Source organism: Lethenteron reissneri, unplaced genomic scaffold, assembly GCF_015708825.2.
Source record: "Lethenteron reissneri isolate LAM-NWPU_2019-01 unplaced genomic scaffold, ASM1570882v1 scaffold_659, whole genome shotgun sequence".
In the NCBI taxonomy this organism is placed as follows: domain Eukaryota; kingdom Metazoa; phylum Chordata; class Hyperoartia; order Petromyzontiformes; family Petromyzontidae; genus Lethenteron; species Lethenteron reissneri.
The window spans coordinates 13,764-32,014 of NW_026892181.1; the positions used below are offsets into that span (position 1 = coordinate 13,764).

Sequence of the window (18,251 nt, forward strand, 5' to 3'; positions counted from 1 at the left end):
CCTCATTGTTCAACGTAACAACAACAACAGCAACAACAACAAACAACATATTTGGCGACACTTGCTTTGCAAGTGATGTACAATCACTGTTAACATTATAGGCAAGCTCACCTATAGCGTACAGGACCCTTGGCCAATTTTCTAGCTTGGACGAAGACCCCCCCCCCCCCCCCCCCCCCTAGGGAGCCTCTCCTGCCGCGAGACGCGTCCGTCACGTGTTCGAACACGACGAGCGAATTGGGGGAAACCCAAATCATCCTTCGGGCTGCACCGCCAGGTCGGCCGACGACTGCCCCCGTGGCTGCCCCTGGCACGGTGCCCATCATCGCGAACCTTCCCACTTGCCCGCCACCCGCGTCGACCGATCTGGTCCACCGAGCCACGGATCTGGCAACGTTTGCCTCCCCGGGAGCAATGGATCCTCATCCTCCTCCTGCCGCTGCTGCTGCTGCTGGCTCCTCCTGGCTCCCCAGCTGCTCACGCGCGGCCAGGCGAGAGGATGTGGAACACGTCTTCGCCGAGCAGCAGACGGGCGAGCGTGTGGAGGAGTCGCGGGTACCAGTGAATTCCTTCTCCCTCCGCTCCCGGTGCGTTCTTGCTACTGCTGCTGCCGCTGCCGCTGCTATTGCCGTCGCCGCCGCTGCTGCTGCTGCGCGAATGTATCCCGAGGCCCCGCATGAGCTCGTGGGCCGTGCGGAGCGGCGCGAAGGCGACGTGAGCCAGGCCGTGCGTCTCGACGGCCGCGTAGCACGACACCAGCAGCCCGTCGACGATCGCCGTGCCGTGGTGCGTGAGCGGCGCGTACGACCCCAGCGCCTCCACCCAGCTCACGCGCACCACGCGCACCGCACGCAGCCGCGGTGCTCCGTCATCGCCAACAACAACACCACTACCACCACCACTAACGCCACCAGCACCACCACTAACGCTACCACCAGCACCACCACTAACGCTACCACCAGCACCACCACTAACGCCACCAGCACCACCACTAACGCTACCGCCAACACCACCACTAACGCCACCAGCACCACCACTAACGCTACCGCCAGCACCACCACTAACGCTACCACCAGCACCACCAGGAAGATCAACACCACCGCCACCACCAACACGACCAGTAGCAGCAGGATCAGCAAGAGCACCCGCCAGCTCAAAGACGAACATGCCGGGCCGCACGCGGCTGGCAAAGAGGGCCACGGCGCGCTCCTCCGGGGGAACACCGCTGCCACTATCGCCGCCGCCGTCATCGTCGGAGTCTCCGGGCGCGGCGAACACGAGGTGCGAGGGGGTGACGAGGAGGCGGCCGCCGCCTTCCGTCTCCAGGGTGATGAAGCGGCGCCGCTGGCGGGGCTCGCGGTCGAGGAAGAGGAGGAGGTCGCTGTAGGCGGGCGGCGAGGTGGGCCCGCTCGCCGCCAGGACGCGCTCGCCGGCCCGCAGGTCGCGCAGCCTCTTGGAGCCGCCGCCCTCCACCAAGAGGCGCGCGTCGCCGTGGAAGCAGCCCTCGCTGCCCTTGGCCGCCGCGATGTTGGAGTTCTCTGCACGGGTGGGATGGAGGTAGAGATGCGGGGGGTGTGGAGGGTGGGGGGGATGGAGAGAGACCGGTTAGAGAATGAGACATCGAGATGAAGAGAGGGGATATGGACAGATGGAGAGAGAGAAATATAGATTGAGACATAGAGATGGAGAGATAGAGGGATGGAGAGAGACCGGCAGAGACGGAGATGGAGAGAGAATGAGATGGAGAGAGAATGAGATGGAGAGAGAGGGAATCTGGTGATGCTGCTGCTACTGCATTGGCAGCGGTCCGCAGGCACACTGTTGTATCCTAACCCTTCTTCCATAATTGAGATTAATAATATTTGATGATTTTTATATATTATCTTTTTACTTGTTTTTTTTAATGAGTGAAACACACCAAGCGCAGCAAACTGCAAAACACCAGGTGTTGTTAAGTAATGAACTGGAGGAGGGCTAGGATGGCAGAATTTGCAACCTTGCTTCAAGGAAAGATAAGGCCTGATGAACGGGCACATGTCACCCGTGCAGGCGGCAGAGACAGTGGGAGTGTCAGCCAGACATAGTTAAGGCAAAAAGCCCAACCATCCTGCATGGTTTTAAAGTAACGTCAAAATTCGAAATTCAACAACAGAGTAGGCTAAATTATCGATTCTCGCGCTCGCTCAAATTGGAGACCAGGCTGCGAGCTACATAAATGAACCATTGCCCATTTGCTAATCCAATACTGAATGTTAATATTACTGAAGTCAAAACGAATTCTATGACCTCAGCACATGGGCAAATAATAGGGCAGTGTCGACTCAAAGGCAATGGAAGAAACAGAGGCGCCTTTGTCTAAATCACAACCACAGAAAGCCAGGAATCATCACTGATTGTGTGTTAGGGATTCCGAGCTAATTAGAACACGTGCACACAGAAAGGGAGGTAGAAGCACGCCTTGTTCTCCTGCAGCTGAGGAAACAAAGATAAACCCAAAGAGGCCTTGGACCTGAAATTAAGAATAACATTCCCAGAGCAGAAGGTTGGAGGGACAGGGGAGAGCTGATTTAAAAAAAGTGTTGTATATCTCTCAAGGCGGGCAGACCCAGCTAAATAACACGGCTGCGGGGGTCACCAAAAGTTCGCGTTCGCCTAGTTAAGACAAAAAGCTCAATTATTCTGTATTGCTATTAAAGTAACGTTAAAGTCGGAATTTAACAACAGGGTAGGCTAAAGTTTGATATTCACACCCACTCCAATTAAACCAGGTCACAAGTACGCCTACTGAACCATCACCATCATTAAGTCAATATGAAATGTTATTTCCATACTTTAATGCTTTCTATACAACTCGACCCGAAGCATATGCATGAAAAGACAAAAGTAAAACTTATGAAAAGCCAGGATAACGGGATGAATCACCACCAGGTCGAATATAAATACATAATAAAAAAAACGATGTGAAACCCAGGGTCGGAGAGAAAGGGAGATCCCGGCCGTCTTTGTATCCCCGCAACGCGGGATAGGAGTGTGTATACGCTCGGGGAAACACCTACACTTGAGTCAAGCACCACGATGGGAAACGACAGACCTTAGGTTACATACAGAATCATAACTGTGAAATAGTAAGGGACAAATGTTAACTTAAAACTTTTTAACCATTTCTTTGTGCGCCGGGTCGGAGAGAGTGTTGCCCCTCCCTCCAGGTTGTGCAACACGAACAAAGACGCCTATGAGACATTTGTAACGTCTGTGTTTTGGGTTCATGAAGAAGGCCAGACAAGAGATAATATTGCACCCAGACAGAGAGACGACCTCGAGGCAATTTGTAACATCTGATTGTTTGCTCGTGGGTTTATGGAGGGAGTGTGACAACGAATATACCGTCAGTGATGCACACAAGGACACACGGACATACGGACAGACACATGGACACACCTGCCTACGGACAGATCCTGACACAGCAAAAATCGGAAGAAGCCCCGCCTTGTGGGCGGGATCCAGGGGGATTTTTCGGCATAAAGTAAAGGATCCTGAGCATTGGAAGTCAGTGCGACGAGAGGGTCCACTCAGGAGTGCGACGGGAGGGTCGACTCAGGAACGAGTGCGACCAGAGTGGGTCCACTCAGGAGTGCGACCAGCGGGTCCACTCAGGAGTGCGACCAGAGGGTCGACTCAGGAGCGAGGGCGACCAGCGGGTCGACCCAGGAGCGAGCTCGACCGGGAGGGTCGACTCAGGAGCGAGCTGCGACCAGCGGGTCGGCTCGACTCATCTTCAGCTCGTCAACCTCTGCCGAATCGGGGGTCTCTGCTGCCACCGGAGTGGTGAGCATCGCGGATCGGCGACAACCCAGAGCTGCACGCTACGAGCGAGTTGTGGGCGCCACCTACCGACCGGGTTCCGAACTGCGACAGCGTATCAACGGGCATCCGAACCAGTTCGCCACGGTGACAGGGGATCAACTGATACGTATGACGCGCACCGCCCCCTCACCACACGACCACCAGGCGTCTGTTTGACCTAAAGAATCGACTCCGAACACTGACTATTCAAGACAACTCTTACCACTCAAAAACACTCGAACCCATAAGCCATCCGTGGCTGGAAAGCATCACAACGAGACCGAGTGATGGCCCTCCGTCGTTTATAAGAGTATTCTTAATTTTTATCTTTAATATTTAGTGGGCTGTACTCTTAATCGCATAAATTCCCAACAGATCCATCAATACGAACTGATTCTTGGCACCTCCTTCCGCCGAGCCACGCTCACGTGGGGAGTGGTGGCCCACCGGATCCTTATCAGGTGATCTGGTCCCCAATTAGTAAACTTGGTATAAGATAACGAGCTTCGGAAAAGGAGCACCGTCGCAGGCCCTTACTCCGAGCCGTTCTGTTGTCAGATGACCTGCCGATGTATCTGTTGAGATTGGTGCCTTTAAGAATAATAACTGTTTTTGATTGTGTTTTTTTTTATCGCCGTATAATCTTTCAAGTATCTTTCAGTCATAATCGCCGCACGTACTCGCATCCTCTACAGAATATTCAACTGTCCCGTGACCCAAGGTGTTAACAACGTGATAAGGGTTGCGTATGGTCAATAAGGAGTGTGGTACTGCGTGAACAATATTGAGTATAATCATTCATTAACATTAAGGTTTTCTTAAGCATAGTATTTGCGTGTTTTAACGACTCTCTCTCTCACTAACAACCATCGCGTTATGCGGGATCCATGTGCAGTTGTCAAAGTGAAATCAGACAATCGTTGATGATACTGTATTGATGCCGTGTTGACGTTCCGGGATTGAGAGTTCGCATATTATATCATAGTTAAGGTTGAATTAGTAATAAATTGATCAATACAGAAGTGGTTGTGTGATTCTTTCCTGAAATCTATGCATAAGATCTGCTTCTGCGTTGAGATTTGAACTTGGTGACCTTAATAAACACACTAATACATACTCAGTAAATGTTAAAGCGATAACGGGGTGAACCGGGGTCTGGTTATCATAACGACTTGCGTTATCATAATTACACCCACTCGCATAATTAATACGATTACCTCTCGAATTGGCATAATTAAAATGTGCGTAATTACATAAATTAACATATTTCCGGATAATTACACATTTGGCCAAATTTCATTTAATTATTATTATTTCCACTGAATATTCATAACCCACATATACAACATAATAATTTCACCCACGCACGCATACAACATAACAAATTTTCATACCCAACATATACAACATAATGGGGGCTCGTCTTCCGGGATCTCTCGCAGACAGTTATGCATGAATTCAGGAACGAATCACTGATGTGTTAATCAAAGTGTTGTGAACTAACGTTGCCTTGTGATTGTAAACGGGGGTATACAAACAAAACGCGCTCTGAAAGGAAATACCAGAGTAGCAGAGTATAACAAAGACAGCTGGGCTGAGATTATTTGCTCGAGTTGAACTGACGCATCCTGTGATACAATTGTTTATATGCACTCTGAAAAGAAATATTAAGGTAACTCTTGCCATACTTAAGATGCTAGGATTAAGAATAATATTTGAATGGGTTACGGGATACGGGGAGGTCGTATTTAAACGTACCGACCAATCTGTTACAAAGCAGTACAGTCAGAGAGACATATGGGAAGGGAGCTGTATCGATAACACGAACACACCTCGGGGGAAACTAATTGACTGGATAAAAAGTAACGAAGGCAAACACGATGCAAAAACTGCAGAGAAGGCAGGACAGGACTCATACCTTCTCACACAGGCATACAGACAGGGATTGTGGAATGAGGGAAATTTTGGAAAGGAAACGGGAGAGAAATCGTCTCTAATAAACGACGAGAAATGTCCTCACACCCTCGAGAGGGAGGAGAAATCAAAGCTCGCGACACCAGCGAAACTCACAGACGTTGAGCCACAGAATAAATATGGAAGTAACATCAAATCACTCTCTTGGGTACGTGGACAGAGTCCAGGGATTGATTGCACAAAAGTTAAAGTAAAATCGCCAGGACATGGTACACTAAGGGCAGAGGCAAAAACTGAAGGGAAATGGCAACACGAGCGACACGGCCCTGGGCGCGCACACAGAAAATGCACACCACTTAAACACAGGGGACACAGCACAGACCAAAGTGACAGATTGCCTGATGATAACTTGTTTGATGATGACGCTGTCAGCAATCAACTTTCGGAATACCTGTTCACCAGTAAAACCCTTAAGTTGATGGACAAGGCTCTAGTCAGAATTCCCGATTTTGACCCCCACAATAAGACTATGGATATCCACACACATATCGCGACAGTGGAAGAGGAGGCAATGATTAGAGGGCTGAGGAGACGGGATGAAAAAGCGAGTTTGTTGAAACGGACCTTACATAAAGAATCTATTCCATGGGTAAAGTCACTACCACACAAGGTTAGAAATGATTTTAAACAATTGAGCCTGGCAGTGATTCGGAAGTTTGGAGAATATTCGACACTCACTGAGGGGTTTTATGCTGTAAAATCGATGACCCAGGGCATGGACCAAGATCCACGTGACTACCTCGTCCAATTTAAAAGAGCGTATTACGCAGGCGATGTGAATCAATACCACGAAGGGGATAAAATGTTCAAAATTATGTTTTTTGAATCCTTAAGCCCAGAGATTACAGAAAGGGTGAGAATAGTTTTGAATCCAGAAACCGCATCCTTACGCCGCATAGAGAGCAAGGCGTACATGGCATGGTTATACAGAGCTAAGAATCATAATTCGGATCCAGAACACAGGGAGAGGGATGAGGAACCCAGCCTCTCAGAGAGGAATAAAAATCACCGAGCAGTCCCACCATGCAGAGAGCAGCAGAAACGCACGCACACATGGCAAAATAACCCAGAGAGAGGTTGGCACGAGAATGAGAGCGGCACAAAGCCGAACATTCAGGAGAATCGCAGGAGGGGGAGGTTCAGAATAGAACCATACCAACACCCCATGCCCCGACATGCGCAAGGTCAAGATTACCCACAGGGATGGCGAAGTAACAATCCAGGAAAAATTTGGCACCCAAATGGGAAAAACACTGGGCCAAGGGTGCAGGAGAATCGTAGGAGGGAGAGGTTCAGAGCAGAACCATATCAACACCCCATCCCACGACACACGCAAGGTTCAAATTACGCACAGAGATGGGAAGATAACCACCTAGCGGGAAGGTGTTACACATACCGCGGAGGTATGGATGCGAACATTCACGAGAATCGCAGGATGGGAGGTCAAACACAATCGATACAATTCCGACCAATTCCTCCACCGGCTATACCAGGAGGGAATAGAGGAATAACACAGAATACGGTCCAAATACGTGATGAACCATCCACAGTGATTGAGAGCGGGCAGCCCATACGCGCCACACCCGCCGAGGTGTTAAACCCGGCGCTCAATGTGAAATACAGGCAGGCTGCAAGTGACAGGGCGGGCAAAAACGTGGACAGTGCTCCCGTAAATGACGCGCGGATCGAATACAAGGACAGGGTTGCATTGAAGCGTGATCGGACAGTACAAAAACAGACAGCAGGGACACGCCCTGAGGAGCGCAGGCATGAGCCTTTGAATGGAAAATATCCAAGGGAAACCAAAAATCATGTGGATCGGAGTGCTAAAATGGAGACGAATGTCCATGACGTATCGGGAATGGTGTTGAAATCCAACACACTAGTAAAAACAAAGAGGGCAACATTACGAGGGACAGAATTAAATCGACACACTGACTCGGCAAATGTGCATGTAATCGCAGAGAGAGCGAATGCCTCGAACCAAATGTCAAAGTGGGTCGTGTGCGCGAATTCTGGTTATGTGCAGCACAATTTTTCACCACACACTCCCACGACACAGAGAGTGAGAGAGGGAAACTACAAAAACGAACCCGAAAACCGTGATCGAATTATCGAAGTGGTGAACGAGGCAACATGAGGAAGGTAACGCATAAATGCGTTCGAAACCGCTACCTAGCGTTTCCCAGGATTTAACAAAAACAAAAATGAATATTCGTCGGAGTCATGATGTATCAGAACCGATGTAACGCAATATCGATGTTTAACGCTTGTTTAATTTTCTTTGCTCAATTCAAATAACCATGTTAAGTTGTGACACGTACGCGCGCGTTGTAAGGAATAGCAGCAAAACTTGAGGACAATCGATGGTTCATGATGGAAGAAGGGTATACATTTTTTTAAAAATAACCCGTGGCCATTTGACCACTGGTCATTTTTAAAAGGGCGGTATGTTGTATCCTAACCCTTCTTCCATAATTGAGATTAATAATATTTGATGATTTTTATATATTATCTTTTTACTTGTTTTTTTTAATGAGTGAAACACACCAAGCGCAGCAAACTGCAAAACACCAGGTGTTGTTAAGTAATGAACTGGAGGAGGGCTAGGATGGCAGAATTTGCAACCTTGCTTCAAGGAAAGATAAGGCCTGATGAACGGGCACATGTCACCCGTGCAGGCGGCAGAGACAGTGGGAGTGTCAGCCAGACATAGTTAAGGCAAAAAGCCCAACCATCCTGCATGGTTTTAAAGTAACGTCAAAATTCGAAATTCAACAACAGAGTAGGCTAAATTATCGATTCTCGCGCTCGCTCAAATTGGAGACCAGGCTGCGAGCTACATAAATGAACCATTGCCCATTTGCTAATCCAATACTGAATGTTAATATTACTGAAGTCAAAACGAATTCTATGACCTCAGCACATGGGCAAATAATAGGGCAGTGTCGACTCAAAGGCAATGGAAGAAACAGAGGCGCCTTTGTCTAAATCACAACCACAGAAAGCCAGGAATCATCACTGATTGTGTGTTAGGGATTCCGAGCTAATTAGAACACGTGCACACAGAAAGGGAGGTAGAAGCACGCCTTGTTCTCCTGCAGCTGAGGAAACAAAGATAAACCCAAAGAGGCCTTGGACCTGAAATTAAGAATAACATTCCCAGAGCAGAAGGTTGGAGGGACAGGGGAGAGCTGATTTAAAAAAAGTGTTGTATATCTCTCAAGGCGGGCAGACCCAGCTAAATAACACGGCTGCGGGGGTCACCAGAAGTTCGCGTTCGCCTAGTTAAGACAAAAAGCTCAATTATTCTGTATTGCTATTAAAGTAACGTTAAAGTCGGAATTTAACAACAGGGTAGGCTAAAGTTTGATATTCACACCCACTCCAATTAAACCAGGTCACAAGTACGCCTACTGAACCATCACCATCATTAAGTCAATATGAAATGTTATTTCCATACTTTAATGCTTTCTATACAACTCGACCCGAAGCATATGCATGAAAAGACAAAAGTAAAACTTATGAAAAGCCAGGATAACGGGATGAATCACCACCAGGTCGAATATAAATACATAATAAAAAAAACGATGTGAAACCCAGGGTCGGAGAGAAAGGGAGATCCCGGCCGTCTTTGTATCCCCGCAGCGCGGGATAGGAGTGTGTATACGCTCGGGGAAACACCTACACTTGAGTCAAGCACCACGATGGGAAACGACAGACCTTAGGTTACATACAGAATCATAACTGTGAAATAGTAAGGGACAAATGTTAACTTAAAACTTTTTAACCATTTCTTTGTGCGCCGGGTCGGAGAGAGTGTTGCCCCTCCCTCCAGGTTGTGCAACACGAACAAAGACGCCTATGAGACATTTGTAACGTCTGTGTTTTGGGTTCATGAAGAAGGCCAGACAAGAGATAATATTGCACCCAGACAGAGAGACGACCTCGAGGCAATTTGTAACATCTGATTGTTTGCTCGTGGGTTTATGGAGGGAGTGTGACAACGAATATACCGTCAGTGATGCACACAAGGACACACGGACATACGGACAGACACATGGACACACCTGCCTACGGACAGATCCTGACACAGCAAAAATCGGAAGAAGCCCCGCCTTGTGGGCGGGATCCAGGGGGATTTTTTCGGCATAAAGTAAAGGATCCTGAGCATTGGAAGTCAGTGCGACGAGAGGGTCCACTCAGGAGTGCGACGGGAGGGTCGACTCAGGAACGAGTGCGACCAGAGTGGGTCCACTCAGGAGTGCGACCAGCGGGTCCACTCAGGAGTGCGACCAGAGGGTCGACTCAGGAGCGAGGGCGACCAGCGGGTCGACCCAGGAGCGAGCTCGACCGGGAGGGTCGACTCAGGAGCGAGCTGCGACCAGCGGGTCGGCTCGACTCATCTTCAGCTCGTCAACCTCTGCCGAATCGGGGGTCTCTGCTGCCACCGGAGTGGTGAGCATCGCGGATCGGCGACAACCCAGAGCTGCACGCTACGAGCGAGTTGTGGGCGCCACCTACCGACCGGGTTCCGAACTGCGACAGCGTATCAACGGGCATCCGAACCAGTTCGCCACGGTGACAGGGGATCAACTGATACGTATGACGCGCACCGCCCCCTCACCACACGACCACCAGGCGTCTGTTTGACCTAAAGAATCGACTCCGAACACTGACTATTCAAGACAACTCTTACCACTCAAAAACACTCGAACCCATAAGCCATCCGTGGCTGGAAAGCATCACAACGAGACCGAGTGATGGCCCTCCGTCGTTTATAAGAGTATTCTTAATTTTTATCTTTAATATTTAGTGGGCTGTACTCTTAATCGCATAAATTCCCAACAGATCCATCAATACGAACTGATTCTTGGCACCTCCTTCCGCCGAGCCACGCTCACGTGGGGAGTGGTGGCCCACCGGATCCTTATCAGGTGATCTGGTCCCCAATTAGTAAACTTGGTATAAGATAACGAGCTTCGGAAAAGGAGCACCGTCGCAGGCCCTTACTCCGAGCCGTTCTGTTGTCAGATAACCTGCCGATGTATCTGTTGAGATTGGTGCCTTTAAGAATAATAACTGTTTTTGATTGTGTTTTTTTTTATCGCCGTATAATCTTTCAAGTATCTTTCAGTCATAATCGCCGCACGTACTCGCATCCTCTACAGAATATTCAACTGTCCCGTGACCCAAGGTGTTAACAACGTGATAAGGGTTGCGTATGGTCAATAAGGAGTGTGGTACTGCGTGAACAATATTGAGTATAATCATTCATTAACATTAAGGTTTTCTTAAGCATAGTATTTGCGTGTTTTAACGACTCTCTCTCTCACTAACAACCATCGCGTTATGCGTGATCCATGTGCAGTTGTCAAAGTGAAATCAGACAATCGTTGATGATACTGTATTGATGCCGTGTTGACGTTCCGGGATTGAGAGTTCGCATATTATATCATAGTTAAGGTTGAATTAGTAATAAATTGATCAATACAGAAGTGGTTGTGTGATTCTTTCCTGAAATCTATGCATAAGATCTGCTTCTGCGTTGAGATTTGAACTTGGTGACCTTAATAAACACACTAATACATACTCAGTAAATGTTAAAGCGATAACGGGGTGAACCGGGGTCTGGTTATCATAACGACTTGCGTTATCATAATTACACCCACTCGCATAATTAATACGATTACCTCTCGAATTGGCATAATTAAAATGTGCGTAATTACATAAATTAACATATTTCCGGATAATTACACATTTGGCCAAATTTCATTTAATTATTATTATTTCCACTGAATATTCATAACCCACATATACAACATAATAATTTCACCCACGCACGCATACAACATAACAAATTTTCATACCCAACATATACAACAACACACACCAACAACGACAACGACGACAACTCAACACATGCGTCAATAACCACTCTGGTCTTGCTCGACATTATGCTTTTGTGTTTGCAGATGCGTTACGAAAACAACAACAACAACAACGACGACAAAAAGGGGGGCTCTCAACACAGGTAAATGGCGTAGCATGGAGCACACAGTCAGCCCCAAGCCTCGCAACTTCAGCACTCTGGACAGCGCCGGTTGGGGAAGAAGTTGGGGGATTGTGCGGTCCCGACGTCACTCGCCAGCAATGTTCGAGCCGAGACCGGGGCTCGAACTCAGGTGGCCAGGCGCGAGAGCCGTGCAGTGTCGAGAGCCGTCGCGACAGCGCTCCAAAGTGACAACGGTGACGACAGCGGCTACGGCCAGCGGAGCAACATCGTCAGTCGCACGGAGTGTGACTCCCCACGCGGTGCGGAAAGTCGCTGCCGAAGGTTAAACACTCAACAGGAAACAAGAGAAGCGTCACTTTTACACGAGTGGACAAATACAGCGTGGGTCACATGAAGGGCGCGTGTATGTGTGTGTGTACATGTACACACATACACGTGTGTGTGTGTGTGTGTACATGTACACACACACATACACGTGTGTGTGTGTGTATGTGTGTACATGTACACACACACATACACACGTGTGTGTGTGTGTGTGTACATGTACACACACACACACACGTGTGTGTATGTGTGTATGTGTGTACATGTACACATACATACACACACACGTGTGTGTGTATGTGTGTATGTGTGTGGTTAGCGCCGCCGTGTTCGTGTAGCCCGGTTAGACTAGTTCGATTCCAGCTCACGGCCAACACCGGTGACAATTATCTGAACCGGTCCAAGTCCTCCTCCTCTAGGTCGACTCAGCCTCAAATGAGTATGTCTGATGTGGTGTGTAAACATCGCCACTCGGGAGACAGAGGCGGCGGGGCGTTGTGCTGGCCACCCACCCCCTCGTGTGACACGCCGGCCTTCATAGGTGCTCGCTAACAGCACTTGCCCCTACAGCCTGTTGAAGACTATACGGGGGATCTGTTTCTTTGTGTTTGGCGCTGCGCTGCGCTACGAACCCAGCGAGCCGAGTTCGATTCCCGCTCACGGCCAACACCAGTTGGCGATTAACGGAACCGGTTCTGAGCCTCCCCCTAGGTCGACTCAGCCTCAAATGAGTACCTGGTACAGAGTGTGTAAACATCGCCTGTCGGGCGTGGTGCTGGCCACCCCCCCCCCCCCCCCCCTCGTGTGTAGCCACGGCGCCTGAGGACACTTTTTGCCTCTGAAGGCCACGGAGCTATATCCCTGCGGCTCGATCGTGAGCTGCTTGTGGGAGAACACGAATTAAATTGTTTTTATTAAATGAGATGAGCACACACAGTCGCCTTCATCGCATATCCGTCTCTACGCATGAAACATCAAGGTATTTGTTTTATGGCTGTGATGTTTTTTTAAGCGAGTCGGATATGTGAAGGAGACACGGCTTACTTGTTTACTACTGAATAGTCTACCGCAGCACGTGAAGTAGGACCATTGCCCGAAACGTCGCCTACGACATACAGTACACACACACACATCACTTACCGTGGAGCGATGGCCGTGGGGCCACCACGTTTGTTGTCCTGCCCCCACACCTCCGATTAGTGCGGTTGGCTACGTACGGTGCGAAAGAAGTTCGCCACACGCACGCGCACTCGTTTAATTGCAACGCCCACATACGCCACAGAAATATTGTCATTGACAAAACGCCAAATGTAGTTGTTTTCTTCTTGTTCTTCTAAACACACTTTTTTTTATTATCAATCGATTAACCGGTTCGACATCACGAACCACGAATAACTCTACCAATAGGGTTTTCCCCTTTTTTTCTGGCAACAAAAACTGACACCTTTTGCAAGGAATCATGCTTACATTAACCACTATACTTGCAGTCAAATGCAAAACAAAAAACAATACTCTGATAATGTATGAATTGTCTTTGAAAATGATTGGTCCACACCAGAGACAGCCTTCTTTAGAGCCTAGTCTCATACAGTGTTCGACCAGATGACGCCAAAAGGCGGCATTCGACTGCGAGTATTGTGGCTAATGTAAGCACGATTCCTTGCAAAAGGTGGCATTTTTTGTTGCCAGAAAAAAGGGGAAACCCCTATTAGTATATTGTGGTGCTGGCAAAGGAGGTCCACCACGAATAACTCGTCGCTCGCAACGCGCTCACCGGCCTTGACGGAGCAGTGCACGTGCGACTTGGACTCGTAGTGGACCCAGTCGAAGCCCGCCTGGGCGGCGAGGCGTGCCAGCGTGCCGTACTTGTCGCGGTCGCGGTCCGACGTGGTGATGTCCACGGCGCGCCCCTCGTAGTGCAGCGACTCCTCCGAGTGGTGGCCGTCCTCGTCCCAGCCCTCGGTCACGCGCAGCTTCACGCCGGGCCACGTGTTCATCACGGAGATGGCGAGCGAGTTGAGGCGCTCCTTGCAGCGCTGAGCACGAGCGAGCGAGCGGAGAGAGACGGAAGAGAGAGTTGAGAGGGGAGAGACGGGGCAGACTTTTGACTTTTTAAACAACTTTTATTGCCGCCAGCAGCAGCACAGCGCTGGAGGCGACTCCGATATGAAATGCACAAAGTCACCAGCAAATGAATGAAAATAAACGCTACAAATCCACGTGCTGTGGCGCTAAATGCGCCGCGCACAACACGAAAGAAAAGTCACGTGGTGGTGGTGGTGGTCATCGCGCACGCCACGGTGACGAGCGAGCGCTTCAGAAGGTGAACACCACGAGGGTGCTGTCCACGCTGGTGCAGAGAGGGGCTTGTCCGGCTCCCAAGTGTAGGGACCGGAGTTCAGTGAGAGGTGGACACAGGAGGGTGTGTGGGTGGCGTAGGTGGAGAGAGTAGAGGGAGAGAGAGAGGCAGAGCGAGAGAGAAACAAGGAGTTGGGGAGAGAAATACAAAGGGGGGTGGGGTGGGAGGTAGACAGATGGAGCGAGAAAGGAAGGAAAGAAGGGTACAGTGGAGGGGAGACACGGGGAGACACGGAGAGACACGGAGAGACACGGAGAGACACGGGGAGACACGGGGAGACAGTAAATTGCGAGAGAGAAGGGAGATGGCAGTAGGGTAAACAATGGGGTGTGGAGGGGGGTGAAATGACGAGACAAAGGGGCAGAGATGGAGCGGGCGGGAGATGGAGAGAGACGAGGGAAGAGGAGGGGGGTTATGCACGGGGAGAACAAGGGTAGAGAAGGAGAGAGAAGGAGACATCGACAGAGATAGACACGATGAGAGGGAGAAATGGAGAGAGAATGAGAATAGGGAGAGAGGGGGGAGCGATACACGGAGAGACGGCGAGAGGGGAACTACAGGGAGGAGGAGGAGGGGGGAAGAGTGAGAAATATGGAGACCAACACGGAGAGACGGAAAGAGAGGGAGACACGGGCTGCGTGTAGAACGAGAGAGAGCGAGAGAGCGGGGGTTACATTAAGCAAAGATTAAAACAAACGAAATGGTGAACAAAGCAAAGTGCCGACTACACCGAGCATCTTCTTGTTTCCACTGATCATAAAAATGATGATAATATCATCATTAGGAGTATCATCACTGATGATCATTTCATCATTAGAAGTATCATCACTGATGATCATTTCATCATTAGGAGTATCATCACTGATGATCATTTCATCACTTTTTGGTTCTTTCGGTAAAGTCACGTAGGTATAAAATAAATTAATGATTTTATGAATTTTCTACCCACGTGACTTTACCGAAAGAACCAAAGAGTATGGATCCTTGCAGTCACAAAACTTCAAATCTAGATTGATCATATCATTATTAATAGTATCATCACTAATGATCATGTTATATTCATTTAGGAGTATCATTACCAGCGCCACCATCAGCAGTACTATCATCATCCTCGCCATCATCTTCCTCGCCATCATCATCTTCCTCCACATCCTCATCCCCATCATCATAACCATCATCCATCCTCACCCTCACCTAATCCCCCCCCGCCCCAATCAAGGCACCCTCCTCACCTGCGTCATGAGGCGGTCGGCCCCGGTGCCCTCCTCGTCCTTGAACACGACGTCGGGGTTGTAGTTGGGCGTCAGCTCCCGGAACCTCTCGGAGCCGCGTGCGATCTTCCCCTCGTAGCGGCCGCTCGCGCCCAGCGCCCTCTCGGCCACGTTGGGCACGAACTGCTTGAAGGCGAGCGGCGTCAGCTTGCGCGCCGGGCGCCGCTGGCCCCCGTTCAAGCTACCAGGTCCGCAGGACTCTGCCGGCTGAGGCAGCAGCAGCAGCAGGAGCAGCAGCAGCAGCAGGAGGATGCTGACGGACAGCGGCGGCGGCGGCGGCGGTGATGAGGAGAGCGGCGCGCTCCGCCGATGGGCGAGGAGATGGTTCCAGGTGGCGACAATCTCGCCCCATGCTGCTGCCGCCGCAAGATGTCAGCTGGGTGCCCGGCTGTGTGCTGCTGCTGCTGCTGGATGGTGGTGACGCTAAAGCTGCTGACGATGGTGGTGGCGGTGGTGGCGATGGCGCTGCTACAGCCGATGATGATGGTACAGATGGCGATCGTGTTGCGGATGGTGCTGGTGGTGGTGTTGGTGGTGACAATGGCGATTGTGTTGCTGCTAATGATGATGCTTGTGGTGATGTTTGTGGTAATTTTGTGTTGGTCATGGTGATACTGATGGTGATTGTGTATTGCTGATGGTGATGATGGTAATTGTGTATCGCTGATGGTGATGATGGTGATTGTGTATTGCTGATGGTGATGATTGTAATTGTATATTGCTGATGCTGATGGTGATTGTGTATTGCTGATAGTGGTGCTGCTGCTGCTATTACCACCGCTGTCGCTGTTATGGTGGTGGTGCTGCCGCTGCTGATAATGATATCGCTGTTGGTGGTGGCTGAGTTGTCGGCGAATGCTGCAGGCTGCGCACGTGCGCGTGTGTCCCTCCGTCTCTGTCCGTATGTGTGTGTGCGTGTGTGTGGCCAGTACCAAGACACAAGCAAGCAGCAGCAGCCCTCCTCACACACAAACCCAGGGGCCAAGCAACGGGGCACGCCGATTGTTGAAGCGCGCTTGCAGAGGCGCACACCACTCGCACCGAGCTGCCAAGCCGCCTTGTCTGCTGCTGCTGCTGCCGCCTTGTCTGCTGCTGCTGCTGCCGCTGCTGCTGCTACTGCTGGGGCTCTCACCGCAGTCCCGCGGCCTCGTGGTTGCAAATGAATAGTTTGGAGCCCCGCGCTGTGCCAAGAGTGCCGCGCCCTGGGAGACCTCCACCACCTCCACCACTACCTCCTCCACCACCACCTCCACCACCACTACCTCCTCCTCCTCCACCACCTCCTCCACCACCACCACCTCCTCGTCGTCTCTCGTTCTCTCTGTCTCTCTCGAGCGCGTCCTGGAGCACGTTGTAGAGAGGGAGGGAAGGGGGGAGTGAGGGGCGGGGCTGAAAATCTGGAGCCTGAGATGGAAGCGAGGGAAACCTCAATCTGTGAAGTGGCGAAGACACAAGTGAAGAGGGTCGCACTTCAGACCTCGACGACGCGCCCAGCGAGGGGGCCGAGGGCTCCCAGGAAACGCGAGCAGCCAAGAGCACGGAGGAGCCCACACAGGACCCCGGCAAGGCAGCAGCGGGGACCAGGAAGAAGAATGAAGCAGCGGCACAGGAGGATAAAGGCAAGCCGTTTGCAGGCGACATCTGCGACCTTTGCGGGAAGCGGTACAAGAACCGCCCTGGGCCGGGCTGTCATTACACGCACAGCCGCTTAGTGGATGAGGAGGGCGAGGACAAGGACTCGTGGCCCGCCACACCTGTCACGCGCCGCTCGGAGGACCTCAAAGCCAAAAAAGTCCTGATGGGCTGGCAAACCCTAGCAACTACTGCGATTTGGAGAACAAGGAGACGGGACACCGGAAGAATTGGTTTCCTGTTCCGATTGTGGAGTTTCTGCACACCCGTCCTGTTTGGAGTACACTTCAAACATGAGCACCGCCATCAAGACTTACCGTTGGCAGTGCATTGATTGCAAGCGCTGCAACATTTGCGGCGCCTATGAGAATGACGAACATTGTAACCATAAATGCCTTAATAGTGGAATATTTTGTATCACAGTGGCCAATAGAATCTGAGTAGACCTAATGTACAACAACCAGATCCTATGTAATTTGTGTGTATATGCGCCGAATTTTGAGAATGTTTGTTGATTTTAATTTTATGCTGTGTACCTGCTTGTGGAAAGGAGAGAGCAGTACTTTCCGCAGGTTTTTTTTGTAAGAGGTTTTTTTGTTTGCCTGTTTGGCCATCCTTAGCAGTCTGGTGTATCTTACTGGGCGTTGGGTTGGCTCCCCATGAGGGTGTGCTCACTGCCATTGCTTACCGAGGTACTACATGCTTTGGGTACCAACCATCCCCGTGTGCTGGTTGTTTACTCAGTGCTGTGTTTGGTCACCTGATATGCCAAGGTCTGCAGTAAGTAGTTACTGTGTATTGCAGCTGATCTTTTTTTTACTGTAATGTTCAA

At 50.3% G+C, this 18,251-nt stretch overlaps 1 protein-coding gene across 1 annotated transcript; it reads right to left on the reverse strand.

Moving 5' to 3' along the window:
- Window positions 1-477: 477 nt before the first annotated feature.
- On the reverse strand, window positions 478-16,033 carry LOC133340047 (indian hedgehog protein-like; the record flags this gene model as incomplete). Its single annotated transcript, XM_061548132.1, has 4 exons — window positions 478-889; window positions 1,166-1,538; window positions 13,932-14,193; window positions 15,749-16,033. Coding segments are annotated over 4 exons (1,332 nt in total), but the record flags the coding sequence as incomplete, so codon positions are not given.
- Window positions 16,034-18,251: the final 2,218 nt, after the last annotated feature.